Genomic DNA, 14,982 nt, shown 5'->3' with positions numbered 1-14,982 from the left:
CTTTTATATTTACACATAAAAATATGAAAAAAAGAATGTATTCCTGACACAAAAACACCTTGGTTTTTACAGTTTGGAGAAATAATATTCTTCATATTTGGCTCTAAGAATAGTTATTTCTCTTATACAAAAGAAAAAGAACACATTTTAAAAAATAAATTTTTATTGTGACCATACCTCAAAACAGAGTTGCCAACTCTATCTTAAGGAAAAAATTTTTTCCAAGAGTAATTTCCATCATAATTTCTTGCATAGGGCTTCCCTGGTGGCGCAGTGGTTAAGAATCCGCCTGCCAGTGCAGGGGACACGGGTTTGAGCCCTGGTCTGGGAAGATCCCACATGCCGCGGAGCAACTAAGCCCGTGCACCACAACTACTGAGCCTGCGCTCTAGAGCCCGTGCTCCGCAACAAGAGAAGCCACCTCAGTGAGAAGCCCGCGCACTGCAACAAAGAGTTCTTCCCACTCGCCGCAACTAGAGAAAGCCCGTGCAGCAACGAAAACCAACGCAGCCAAAAATAAATAAATAAATAAAGCAAATGCAAAAAATATATTAAAATAATAATAATAAAATAAGTTCTTGCACAGGCTGTACAATATGTTTCTGCTAGCAATAAACAGGTCTGAGTAAAGGTTTTCCAAATTTTTTCCTGTCTGCATTTTTTAAATTATATTTTAAGAAGCATCATCAGGGCTTCCCTGGTTGCGCAGTGGTTAAGAATCTGCCTGCCAATGCAAGGGATACAGGTTCGAGCCCAGGTCTGGGAAGATCCCACATGCCGCGGAGCAACTAAGCGCGAGCGCCACAACTACTGAGCCTGCGCTCCAGAGCCCATGCTCTGCAACGAGAGAAGCCACCGCAATGAGAAACCCGCACACTGCAACGAAGAGTAGCCCCTGCTCGCCGCACCTAGAGAAAGCTGCACACAGCAATGAAGACCCAACACAGCCATAAATAAATAATTTATTTTTTAAAAAAGCATCTTCAAAACCAAACACACATATCAATACCAAACCCCACAAAATTAGCTAACATACACCCATGTAGGCATCTTATTAAACTGGTTAATTGCTTCATGAGATGTAAGGTAGTTAGTGTAATAGAGGGAACATTTGCAGTGGAGGCAGAATAACCTAGAGCTGGGTGGAAATCTTGGCTCCATCACTTGCTAGCTATGTGAACTTGGGCAATTTCCTCCTCTCAGTCTGAGTTTCCTCGTTTGCAAAATGAGATAATTATTCCAATCTTATGAGGATTAGCTGTATGTGAAATGCCCAGCACAGAGCCTGACTCAAAGCAGGAGCACAGGAAACAATTACTATTATTACTCTGTTGTTATTCATGTAAACTTGTTAAAGGCAAAGCATACATTTTTCTTGTAACTCAACTGTAGGCTTTATAATATTGAGAACTGAAAACATAAAGGCAAGAAACATCGTAAGTTACAAAGGACTTGGTATAATATCAGTTCAGCACATGCCTAGATAGGAAATGAAACTATGAAGTAATAATGATGACCTTCAAAACATATATAAAAATAAGGAACATCTTTATTTTTTTAATTAATTATTTTATTTATTTATTTTTGGCTGCATTGGGTCTTCATTGCTGCGTGCAGACTTTCTCTAGTTGCGGCGCATGGGGGCTAGTCTTTGTTGCGGTGCGCGGGCTTCTCACTGCAGTGGCTTCTCTTGTTGTGGAGCACAGGCTCTAGGCGCGCGGGCTTCAGTAGTTGTAGCACGCAGGCTCATGGGCTCTAGAATGCAGACTCAGTAGTCGTGGCACATGGGCTTAGTTGCTCCGCGGCATGTGGGATCTTCCCGGACCAGGGCTCAAACCCGTGTCCCCTGCATTGGAAGGCGGATTCTTAACCACTGCACCACCAGGGAAGCCCCCGTCCTTATTTGTATAAGCCACTCTGAAAGGAGACGACGTTGTCTATGTACAAATCACATAGAGAACTACTTTTCATCCCACAAGTACTTCCTGAACGTCCATTGAGTGCAAGTCATTATGACCGGCAATGTGTGTATGATGGTGAGCAAATGCAGACACAGTTCCAAGCCTCACGGAGCTTCCAGTCATACAATCATACAAATAGTGTAAACTTGTGATAAGTGATATAAAGGACGGTACATGGTACTCTGAGAGCCAGCAGCAGATCTAACCTAATTGGGGAGATCAAGGAACACCTTCCCGAGGAAGTGAAAGCTGGGAGCTGAAGGAAGAAGAGGGAGTTACCAGTGGAGGGTATTTCCAGAGAGGAAAGCAACTTGTGCAAAGACCCTGTAACAGAAGGAAACAGGCAAGAATGCAGGACCAAAGGGCCAGTGTGCCTGGAGCAAAGATGAAGTGTGAGAATTAGCTAGGGATCTAAACCGCACAAGGGCTGAGGCATTGTAGACCATATTCAAGAGCTGTAACAATCATTCAAGAGCTGTCAATCCCAAGAGTGATGAAAAGCCACTGAGGGTTTTATGAATGCTTATTTTGGTGGCAGGTAGGCCAAAGGGAAGATGCAATCAGATTTGCAGTTTGCCTTTGGTTTCTCGAATAAGAGCTAAGGAATGCAGATGGATCAAGTAGGAAACAAAAATTCTGTCAGGATATGACAGTGCTTGGACTAGGATGATGATAATGGTGGTGGTGGTGGAAGAAGTCAAAGAGTTCAGGAGATAGTCAGGAAAACCTGATGATGTATATAATACACAGGGGCTGAGGGAGAACAAAGTATCCAAGAAAACTTTTGGGTTTATGATTTGCATGACTGTACAGAAAGAGGTTACCATTTGAGAGGGATCTGCTCCAGAAACATCTTTAAAGCAGTTTACACAGCGCACAAAGGGTCTGAAACTGTGTTATCCAGTTTGATCCCCTACTTTACCCATGAAATAGGATTCCAAAAGATTTTTTTTCTATTTCCAAAAATCAAACTGACTCTCAAATGTACAAGATTTTTCCAACACTGAAGATATTTCAAAGATTCTGCCACAAGCTTTGAAATCAACTCCAAATGAGCTCTAAAACTGGTTTGAACAATGAGGCAGCATTATGGAATGAATATGTCATTTCCCATGACAACTACTTTGATAAGACTAACATGCATTTGTTGCTGTTTAATTTAGATATTTTAAAGAAATCTTAACAGTTAAGAGTACTCTCAAAAAACAAAAAGAGTACTCTCATGTGATATTAAACTAAAATATGAAATTTTATCTGGCATTACCACAATTGGAATTATGCTTTTATGTTTGTGTTTCAACATTTTGAAGTGCCTGTAGAAACCTTGGTATGTTGTAGGAAAACATATGGTTAAAAAAAACCCACATAACTTCTTGATCGTAATATATATATATTTTACTATTTCCATCCAGTCCTTGTTAATTTTCATCACATTCATTCGATGTAAAAGATTTTTACTAAACACAGTTGTATATATGCATACACACATACATATACAGAGTAAAGCTAATACTTTATCAATACTATGAATACTTTAATATTTACTTTTCTCACTTTTAATTTTTTAATTCACACTCACATGGCATTTTCATAGTGGAATACTGATTCCCTCAAGTCTTAGAAACATAAAAACTTCAAATCTGACTAGCCCTAGAAAAAGAAGTGAAAGAGTTTTGCCCCTTTAAAATCAACCGAACACCATCACACCTTAGTGCTGAAGTACTGATAGTATTTCCCTAATTTTGGCAAGGTGGGTTCCTTGGCCACCTGCTTGCACTAGGCCCTGACTAGCATTTTATTAACATTAATTTCAGTTACCAGGATATTACTACTGCTTATACAGAGCAGCAGATTTTTTTTTCCCCATGCTGATTTTATCTCTAGGCGTCAAAAGAAAAGACTGTGGTCTGAAGCCAAATATGAAAAATGTCATCTCCACAAACGAGGAGAAAAGTCAAGGGTTTTTTAAAAATCAGGTCTTAAGCCCATTAACCAATATTAGTTTGTAAAACCAGACTGTCTCCACACTAGAGACTGTACTACCAAATGTGGTCCTTTGGGAGCAAGGGCTGGCAAGCTTGAAATGGGTTACCAGCATAGTGCACCTTTTTCTTATTTTAGGGGTTTTTTGTTTGTTTGTTTTGTTTTTAAACAAATCAGACCATGGCTATATTTATTTGAGCATGGGTGTGGGCAGTGCCAAGGAAGAGACAGCGAAAAGACTTTAGGGTTCCAATCTCAGCTAACAAGACTTTCCTACCATCCTCAGGAGTGGTCCATGTCTCCCCAACAGGAATGTGGGCGAGGGAAAGTTATAAAGGCCCTGAGCTCTTCCCTTACCCAAGCCCCCCAAATGACATGACAAACCACTTCCTTCTGGGAACTGAAAGTCTTAAGCTTTAAGGGACAATGGAGCTCAATGCAGGCTTCAGAAAGATGGAGACAGTGAGATGAGATGAGGGGAGGGAAGTGGGGGTGAGGGGATGCGCCCAGCGGCAGAGAGCTAAAGAGGGCGGTCAAGGCTAGGGACTTCGGGAGCCTGAGAAGGCCTGGATCTTCCAGAATCTGTCCAAGTAGGCCACAGCCCTCTAAGAAGCCCGAGGGGCTCGTCTGAAAATCTAGGGCATCTATGGACCCAGTGCCTATCACTGTCCTGGGGAGGGGAGACAGTCCCCGCAGGAATCCGGCCCCCAAAGTGGGGCTTTTCCTGCCCTTAAAAAACCACAAACCCTCACGGAATGAAGCAAAACACGTACAGGGATGGCAGGGCCGGAGGCAAAGTAGGTGTTCTGCAAACGTCGGGGGCGGGGAGATGTTGGCAGAGGTAAAGGGAGGCCCCCAATTCGAGAAACTTTAATCATCACCGGAATAGGGGAGGGGGCAATATGCGACCGGTAAGCAGCAGACAGAAGAGGCCGGGAGCGAGAGCAGCGACCAGCAGCGCCCCCCGGCTTCGGGGGATGACGGCCTGGGGCGCGGCCGCCGGGGGCGGGGGGTTGGAGGCCACCGCGGACCCCCGGCCGCGAAGAGCACAGCCGGGCTAGGCCTGAGGTGTCTGGACACACCCACCGCCGCGGCCGCAGCCCCGCTTACCTGCTCCTCCTCCGGGGTCAGCTCCGGCGCCATGTCGGGCTGGGGCGCGGTCGTGGGCTCCATCCCGCCACCGCCGTCGCCGCCGCCACTCCCGCCGGCGAACAGAAGTCGCCCGGGAGCGCGGGGAGCCCGGTGCGGTGGGCCTCCGCTTCCGCGTGCCCGCGCCTCAGCAGCCCGCGGCCGGCTCGCGCATAGCTAGGCCGGCGGGGCCCGGCGCCCGCAGCGGCCGCAAACGCCGCTTCTGTTTCCTTAAGAAAAAGCTCTCAGAACTGTCGCTCTCTTCTGGGCGGAAATCCTTTTTTATTTTCTTCGTTCCGTTCCTCACACTCCCCCACCTCTCCCGGAAAAAAAAAAAAATAGTGCAGGCGAGGAGCTAATCGGGATTAAAAAAAGGAAACGTGAAATCGAGAACTTTCTAAGCCCAGAACGAAGGGCCGCGGGGGAAATTTTCGGAAGGCCCCCGGCCTCCTCGGCGTCCAGCTTCCTCGGCGGCACTCCGGCTCCTGCAGGAGTCCTCGGGGATGCGGGGCCCTGCGACCTGCGCTGCAGCCTCTCAGCCCCGTTCCTCAAAAGCCGCGGTGACGGGAGGGAGGGAGGGAGCGAGGGAAACGCGCCCCCCTCCCGGCTCAAGGCCAGTGCTGCGGCCGCACTGCGGCCGCCCGAGCCCCCCGCGGCTCCATTGAGAAACTGAGCGTCTCATTCACAGACAGGCGACGAAAAGGGCCCTGCAGAGCTCGGACGCAGCCCGGGAGGGGGAGACAGAGAGGAGCCCGGGGGCGGGGGCAGCGGAGCTAGAGGAGGGGGACGCCAAGAGGAGGGGGCAGGGGAGGCCGGCGGGGGGAGGGGAGACCCAGAGGAACCAGGGCGGGGGAGGGGCTTCGGCGACTGGAGGAGCGTGGAGCGAAAAAAAGGAAAAGTTTCAAGAGGTTAAGCTCCGTGGAGGAGGGAAAAAATGCATATGTTTGAAAACTAGCTGCCCACGGACACCTGGCCTGGGGTTACTTGCTACTACCACTTACTTGTGAGGAACCCGCAATCCTCATCTATTCCCACGTCACTTCCTGACTGAAAGACCCTGAAAAGGTTGCTTACTAAGTCCAGGATGCGCAGGTGGAAGGAGCAGACCCTGGCCCGCGGTATCCTGTAATCCATCACCTATGGCTAATTTTAGTCTCTCAGAAAAACAGCATCAGATTTCGAACCTCTTTCAGGAATCATGCAGCATTTGCAAGCCTTTGATTTTCACTAAGGCGAGCGCGGCAAAGAGCTTGGGGGTCTTACGGGAGTCAGTTTGGGAGTAGAGGGGGCACTGGGAAGGCAGGGCTGAGTCTGGCATGTTTTTGCATCATTCCAGACCAAAAATAAATACTCTAAAAGGGACCCAGCTAACAAGTGAGTGCCACAACTAGTGCCAAAGGCTGAAACCTGGAGAGCGCACAGAGCTAGGCCCACAGGAGAAGTCTTCAGACAACTGAGGAAGATGTCCTGAGTTCTGATGCTCCTTCTAGGACTTTAAAAGCAACCTCTGACCTCACCTCATTTCTGCACCATTGCAATAGAAACTTCAGGCTGCACTTGGTTAGAGAAGAAACCCCTGGTGGTTGGTACTGTTTCTGTCTCAGGTGGGTTACTTTATCCTTTGCACCAATAAGGCTGACTCTAGGTTGAGTTCATTACCCCATACAGGAGTTACAGTTTCAGTATTGTAACCAGATGCTCCTCTGGAAGACTATTTAGCAAGTATGTTTATATGCCAGGTACTGGGGTCTGCACTAAGTTTACAACAATGAACAAGACAGTGGTCTCTTCCACATGTAAGGAATGGAATGATCCCTGAGCTATGTTATTAAGGGAAAAAAAGCAAGACCCAAATAGTGTGTATAATATGCTGTCATTTGTATAAAGAAAAAAATGTGTATTTGTAAATTTATTTATACATAGAAAAGCTTTGAGAGGATACACAAGAAAGATAGCAGTGGCTGTCTCCCAGGAGGGGAACTGGGATTCTAAGGAACAGAAGGGAAGAGGGAGACTTTTCCCTATATGGTCAATTATACATTTTAAGGGTTTTTTGTGTGTTTATTTATTTTTGGCTGCGTTGGGTCTTCATTGCTGTGCGTGGGCGTTCTCTAGTTGCGGTGAGCAGGGGCTACTCTTCATTGCGGTGCGCGGGCTTCTCATTGCGGTGGCCTCTCTTGTTGTGGAGCATGGGCTCTAGGCGTGGGGGCTTCAGTAGTTGTGGCGTGTGGGCTTAGCAGTTGTGGCTTGCGGGCGCTAGAGCATAGGCTCATTAGTTGTGGCACATGGGCTTAGTTGCTCCGGAGCATGTGGGACCTTCCTGGACTAGGGATCGAACCTGTGTCCCCTGCATTGGCAGGGGGATTCTTAACCACTGCACCACCAGGAAAGTCCCTTTAAGGTTTTTTTAAAGCTTTTTATTGACATTGTCAACTACAAATTGGCATTTTCCATTGGCACTTGCCATCTACCTCTACAAGGATTAAATCATGTGCTGCTGCAGCTGCTGACTTTCAACACCCCTTGAAAGGAGTTCAGGTGGAGAGCAGACATGAGGCACTCTGTGCTCTGGGAAAAACTGGCAGAACAGGTCTTCAGATAGTTAGATATTTTCAAGAGCCAATTTTATGAGCCCAATTCTTGTATCTCCTCGTATCTAGAAAAGCACTAAAATCCTTCGTGGTGACGTCTGCTCCTCGTGACTAGCAGTAACCTGTACGAGACTAGCAGAAATCTTCTGTAAAAAATATGTGCTTGATTGCATGTACTCCCCCTTCACCAAAATCACATATATACTGACCTTCCCCCCTGCCTCTTTGAAGCAGTTTCTCAGAGCTATCTGAAATGCTGTCTCCCCAGCTGCGGTCCTCATTTTGCCCCAAATAAAACTTAACTTGCAACTCTCACGTTGTGAATTTTTTTTAAGTCAACAACATATAATATACATACAGAAAGATGAAAATATGTGTACAGCATGGTGAATTTCATAAACTAAACACACCCACGTAACCAGCACACAGATCAAGAAATTCCCAACTTTCCAAAGCCCTCCTTATGTCCCCTCCCAGTCATTACTCGAGTTACCACTATCTTGGCTTCTAACAACATTGTGTGCATGTATGTTTAAATTTTGCACGTGGATGTATAAACTTTTCCAAAAATTTTTTAAATAGTAACAAATCTAGTTTTTCTCCCTAAGCAGGCAAATGGCTCTAGGACTAAGCTAGAGTAAGAAATTGCAGAACCTGAGTAGTACAAACCACTGAGTGGACACAGAAGAGGATGGAGACTCTCAACCCACTATTTACATTTTTACATTTGTTTTGCCCAGTGATCCTCAGGACGCCAGTGGTTGGTGTCGCACAGCTAATTAATTAGTATTGAACTAGAACTTGAATCCAAGCATTCTGACTCCTTGTGCAGGTATTGGGTGAGGAAAATTTTAAGAGAGAAGTTTAACAGAATGAGCTAGGAGAGAGAACTCAGCGGAGTTTTCAGAGGCACAGCTGTGTGTGTGGGCGTGTGGGTGTGTAAGGGAACAGTTTTCTGGAACTGTTGCCTATCACAGTCCAAACAGGACAATGTTTGGAAGTTTTTGAGCAGAGGCGTGGGGAACAAAACCAAGTGCAAGGCGGCTGGCTGGATTTGCTCTGAGTGGCAAAGCTTAGGAGAATCAGAGTACAAAGTCTTGCCTTTAACTGCAGGCTTGAACTAACAAAATCAAGAATGATACTGTCATCCTGCTCAATCAGATCTTAGAGACTGTAAAACAATTTGTAATACAAAAGACTGGAAACAATATAATGGCCCATCAATAAGAAACTCAGTAAATAAATCATGGTACACACATACACTGAACTAATAAGTTCCACTTATTGTATCCTTACCAGGTGCCAGACACTGTTCTAAATGAGTTTCATTCATCTAATCTCTCCATCACAGTATGAGATAGCTGAAGTTTTGATCTTCAAAATATATATATAAGGTAGGTCCATATGTGTTGACATAGCCCTGGACTTTTGAATGCTTGGCTGCAGGACCTCAGAAGGAAGGATAGGGTAGGGTTGGGGGAGTATAGGTGACAGACAATCACATTTTTATTAAATTAACATGAAGTGAAATCTGAAAATGGAAAATAAATTACAAAGAGGGACCCTTTGGGGGAGGGGTGTTATGGGTTGAACTTTTGTTTTTTGCTTTTAAAGCGTAGGTTTCAGGTCTCTGTCTAGAAAGCTTATCCTCCCCTTCCTCCCACCTCCTTCACCAGACAAATCTGACTCATCCTTAAGGTCTCAGCTCAAAAGTCACTTCCTCAGCAAGATCTTCCTTGACTACTCCCTGAACTGCTCCTTGTTACTCTCTCCTAGCACCATCTTGTTTTTTTTAAAAGAGAGTTGATCACAATTTGTAATTGTGTACGTGTTTCCACGTCATTGGCCTAGAGTCTGCCTGCTTAGCCAGGAAGGCGGGAACCACATCTGTAGGCCCCTGTACCCTCAGTGCCTAGAGCCTAGAACCTAGTACACAGATTCTTCATAAATATGTATTGAATGACTGAATTAAGAAGATAACCAGACTTTCCTGGCGGCACAGAGGTTAAGAATCCGCCTGCCAATGCAGGGGACACGGGTTCAAGCCCTGCTCCGGGTAGATCCCACATGCCACGGAGCAACGAAGCCTGCATGCCACAACTACTGAAGCGTGTGCTCTAGAGTCCGCGCTCCGCAACAAGAGAAGCCACCGCAATGAGAAGCCAGCACACTGCAACGAAGAGTAGCCCCCGCTCGCTGCAACTAGAGAAAGCCCACGGGCAGCAACGAAGACTCAACACAGCCAAAAATAAAATAAATTAATTTAAAAAAATTCTCTTAAAAAAAACACAACCACCTTGGGACTTCCCTGGTGGTCCAGTGGTTAAGACTCCACACTCCCAATGCAGGGGGCCCGGGTTTCATCCCCAACCCGGTGCAGCCAAATAAATAAATAAATATTACAAAAAAAAAAAAAGACAGCCACCTTAACTCTGAGACCTCTGTCTTGCCATTGTCGTATGCCTTTTTTTTTTTCTTTTTGGCTGCACTGGGTCTTCGTTCCTGGGTGCGGACTTTCTCTAGTTGCAGCAAGCGGGTGCTACTCTTCATTGAGGTGCGAGGGCTTCTCATCGTGTTGGTTTCTCTTGTTGCAGAGCACGGGCTCTAGGCGCATGGGCTTCAGTAGTTGTGGCTCGTGGGCTCTAGAGCGCAGGCTCAGTAGTTGTGGCACACAGGCTTAGTTGCTCTGGGTCATGTGGGATCTTCCTGGACCAGGGATCAAACCCATTTCCCCTATATTGGCAGGCAGATTCTCAACAATTGCGCTACCAGGGAAGTCCCTCTCCTGCCTTTTTTTATATTTGTTTGGATCTAGGAATAGAGATACTTCCAAAGCTGTGATTAGAATTTTGTAACCTTTCCCCCAAAACACCTTTACTTCTGAACTCTAAAGCTTCTCTCAGAAATTGCTCCAAAATACCTACTGCCTATGAAAGAGACATGTCTAAAAGACAGATACAGAATAAGTAAGGTCAAAGTACTAACCGATGTCTAGGGTGAAAATTTTTTCTTGTTTACTCATAGGCCAAAGCTATAATCACTAGGATGGCTGAAGTAAGCTATGTAAGGAAGGTGAAAAATCTTGTCCCTTGTAGATAACATTTCCCCCATTACCCAATACTTTAGGGCCTGGTATTTACCTACTGCTATTCTCTGCTTTTTCTATTCTTTTCTTTTTCTCTAAACTAAAATATGATCTGGCTTCTTCCTCACACAAACAATTTTCTCATCTGACACCCCTATTTACTACTCCCAGATCACAGGTTAATCAGTCACTATTCTTGATACCTGTTGTTACTTCAATACTTGATACCTGTTGTCTAGAGTTTACCTAACACTCTGAATTGTAATTATTTGCTTATTTGTCTGTCTCTCCCACTAGACCATGAGTTCCTTGAGGGCAGAGGCCATGTCTTATTCATCGCCCTCTCTTCAGAACCTAGCATAATATATAGTTCAGAATAGCTGGTGCTCAATCAATGTTTGCTGAAAGAATGCACCCATCCTTTTCCAGCAAACAAGGTACAATTCTTGCCAAAGAGTACCAAACAGGTTTGGTTACCTTGGGTACTTAATTGCTCACGGGGAAAACATTCAATACAGGAGAGAGGTACCAACTGAGTTACTTTACTCTCACTCTCTTTGACTTACCTGTGTTAATGGGGAGGCCAGAGCAGAATGGATAAATTAAGTCCACAGATTAATCTGGTCCTTCTTTGATGTAAAGATTGGGTATAATAACAGAATCCTAACATAACATGGGACTCAAAAATCAGCTTATTTTACCAAAGCAACCAGTCATACTCTGGCTAAAACCTCAAGGCTTTTTGTCAACTTTTCCTGCCCTACATATCTGAAGGCATAAACCAAAAGACCGCATTTGCTTAAAAAATACATATTATGGGTTTTTTACTCATTTCTTTATTAGAAAGGAAGTCTATAGCTAGGAAGATCATTTCTTTCCCTCTTTCAATGTACGTAGTGAGAAGGTTTTTGGCTATCCTTTTAATCACATTCACAGAATTAAATACAGTTCTTGTTCTTAGAAGTCTGAAACGTATCCAAACAACTTTTAGCAGCCTGCCACACACCTCCACTCAGTCTTCTCTCCAGGGTCACTAACCTGGGCAGCAGAGAGTGAAGGGGCTTCCCTCCAGACTGCATTCTCATTCCAGTTCATCATTTCATTCACTCAGCAAACATATATTGGTACAACAAGTAGCAGGCATGATGCCAGGCACCAGCGACCTAAAGATAAATAAGACAAGGTCCCTGACCTCAAAGTGCTTACAATCTAATAGAGGAAGTGTGCAATAAAGAATTTAACCTTGGGGCTTCCCTGGTGGCGCAGTGGTTGAGAGTCCGCCTGCCAGTGCAGGGGACACGAGTTCGTGCCCCGGTCCGGGAAGATCCCACGTGCCGTGGAGCGGCTGGGCCCAGTGAGCCATGGCCGCTGAGCCTGCGCATCCGGAGCCTGTGCTCTGCAACGGGAGAGGCCACAACAGTGAGAGGCCCGCGTACTGCAAAAAAAAAAAAGAATTTAATCTTGCCCAAAGAGAGGCTGACCTTTGCCCTTGGTTCCTGGTAAGGAACCTCTAAGCCCTTGGAATGTCCTGCCTAATAAAGGTGTCTTTGTTTGCATGGGGGTCTTTTGCCACACTAGATAATCCAGTAATGTGACTAGGAGGGAGGGGGACTTGGACCACACGTTATCAACTAGACCCCAGGAAGGGCTGGAGATTGAGGTTGGCCAACCAGGTCTGTGTGAGCAAGTCCAATAAAAAACTTTGGACACCAAGGCTCAGGTGAGATTTTCTGGTTGACAATACTCCATGAGTTTTGTCACACAGTTAGTAGGAAGTTTAAAGCTGTCCATGACTCCACTGGGAGAAGACAACTGGAAGATCCATGTTTGAAACTTTCCTGGACTCTGCTCCATGCATTTCTTCCCTTGGCTGACTTAAATCTGTTTCATTTCACTGTGATAAACTGTAACTGTGAGTAAAACAGTTTTCAGTGAATGTGTGAGTCCTTCTGGTGAATTATCAAACCAAAGAGCAGTCTTGGGGACTCTCCGTAACTTTGGGAAACAGATGTGTAGTGGGATGGGGAGGGCACAAAGATGAAAACGGCTAATTCTACCTGCAGAGGTAAAGTTTCAAACAGGTATCTGTTTATTCAACAGATGAGTAGGTATATTCACCAGGTGGATAAAATCAGAGTGAGAAGGGATGGTTTTGGGGGGAAAAAATATAAAATACGTGTGTTTGTACTGCGAACTATAAAGCAGCATCACTAGAAAGGAGGCAGAAAAGGAAGCAAGGTATTTTATGAGACTAGACGGATACACTAAGGCCAGGTCATGAAGAAACTTGCATAGCAGGCCAAGAAGCTTCACATGTGCCCTGTAGGCGAAGGGAAGTCCTTGAAGTAACATGATCAGATGTGCATTTTTAGAAAGGATCACTCTGCCAGTTGTGACAGGGATGGATTGGAGCTGTTGGGGAGGGGGGGGAAGACTGGTGGCAGGGAAACTGGTGGCAGAGTAAGAGCCTCTGGCAGTGCTGCAGAAAAGAAATGATGAAGACTTGAATTAAGGCCTAACTACTTACCAGTCAGTCTCCCAGTCACTTAAAACTCAGCATGTCCCAAACTGAACTCATTATCTTTCCCCCCAGTCCCCCTCAATTATGTTCTTCCTGGGATTCTTGTCCTTGTTAATAGCATTTAGTCACCCAAGTTAGGAACCTAGGAGTCATTCTGATGATTCCTGTCCATTTCTTACCTTTCATAGCTAGTGAGTCACCATGTCCTTAGGTCCCACCTCTTTCTTCTCCATTTCCTCTACAATCTAAGTTATGAGTTAACATTAAAATAACCAATATCCAATCCCAGAAACCTATAACGCAACCATATTTGAAACAGGTGGCAGGAGGTGACTTTATAATTCGCAGAGAAATATGACCAAGAGACATATTCTATTCAGTGATGATAAATAATACTGGCTCCTCAGTTAAAAATATAAGAGCACTCCCCTGAGATACAGCCTTCAAGCTACCATTCAGCAGTATCAAGTCGTGCATGGTGATAAGTTTGGCTAATATGTTCTTTGGTTCATGCATCTGTCCCCAGAGAGTGTTCTTTGGGGAAGTAGTCCTTCCAGACCGATTATTTCTGGGCAGAGCCCAGACAAGTCTCTACTGATACTAGCATGCACATCTCCTGAAATGATACAGTTGGCTGCTGAGAGCAGACTAGAGCATTCAGAAGAGACTAAACCTTTAAGCAGACTACAACAAGCTTTTTGGCAAGAGGAACACAATGTTTCTATTGCAGAGTTGACCTAAATTCAGGAAAGAGCTTATTGATATAGGCACGCTTAAATCTGCAGCCAGCTGGGTCATCATTGGGTAGGGGAGGAAGGGGTTTCTTCCTTCACCAATTTTACAGAGTCAGCCCGAGCAGCTCTTTAAGAGCCCAACACTGAGGCTAGTTCCAATGGTGTTCTGAATTTGTGTAATGAGGCTCTGCTTAACCACAACTTCTGCCCGGATCTGTTCCCAGAACTAATCAACACAAAGAAACAACTGCGTGTCAGACAAGATCTGCCCTGGATCCCTCTGAAATTTTGTCCACAGGATACTAGTACTGCTGGAGTGGAACAGTGAAGTCCTTTTCTCTTGTAAGAGAAGTCCTAGAAAAGTGGAAAGTAGTATGGGGAGCAGATTGAGGCCACGGGAAATGGGACACATTTCCTGAACACAGAGCAGAAACTGGTTGGTGTTAGACGCCATCTTCCACTCCCACAGCTGCCAAAGAGCTCTAGTTCACAAATCTGAATGGATCCTGCCTGCTCAAAGCACTTCATCAGCTCCCTTTCATCCATACATAAAACCCAAAACCTCTGCATAACACACAGGCCATTTATGATCAGACCCATCTCTTTCCAGCCTCCTTTCCCATAGCTTTCCAGCCCTACTTGACAACTGAGCCATGCTGAACCGACTTCAGGTCCCAGAGCAAGTCCTTCCCAGCTCTGGAGGGGTGCATCTGCACACCCTCCTGCCTCCGTGAGAAACTCCTGCCCTCCTTGTCTGCAGAGCACATTTCTGTCCCTCCTCTGAGCCTCAGCCCAGCTTTGAACTCCTCTGTGAAACCTCCCTCTGCTCTTCCCAGCATCCCCCCACACCCCATGCTCTATGCCCCTTTCTGCACTAAAGCAATCATCCCACCATCTGGACCCACTCTAGATGCTGGTGGGTTTATTTTCTCACTGGATCGTGAGCTCCTCAAGGGCAGGGATGAAGTATGGTCCCTCA

General features: G+C 45.5%; 1 protein-coding gene across 1 annotated transcript in view; it reads right to left on the bottom strand.

Annotated features, from left to right (window-relative positions):
- PTPN9 (protein tyrosine phosphatase non-receptor type 9) overlaps nt 1-5,850 on the bottom strand; it is an 81,425-nt gene extending 75,575 nt beyond the window's left edge. The window contains exon 1 of the mRNA XM_079910914.1: nt 5,055-5,850. Within this exon, the coding sequence (XP_079767040.1) occupies nt 5,055-5,117 (63 nt within the window). The 5' untranslated portion in view covers nt 5,118-5,850. The remainder of the gene's footprint in view (nt 1-5,054) is intronic.
- Nucleotides 5,851-14,982: the final 9,132 nt, after the last annotated feature.

Source organism: Stenella coeruleoalba, assembly GCF_951394435.1.
Source record: "Stenella coeruleoalba genome assembly, chromosome: 2".
NCBI lineage: Eukaryota > Metazoa > Chordata > Mammalia > Artiodactyla > Delphinidae > Stenella > Stenella coeruleoalba.
Note: the sequence above shows the minus strand (reverse complement) of the source record. Positions and strands in the feature narration are given on the sequence as shown.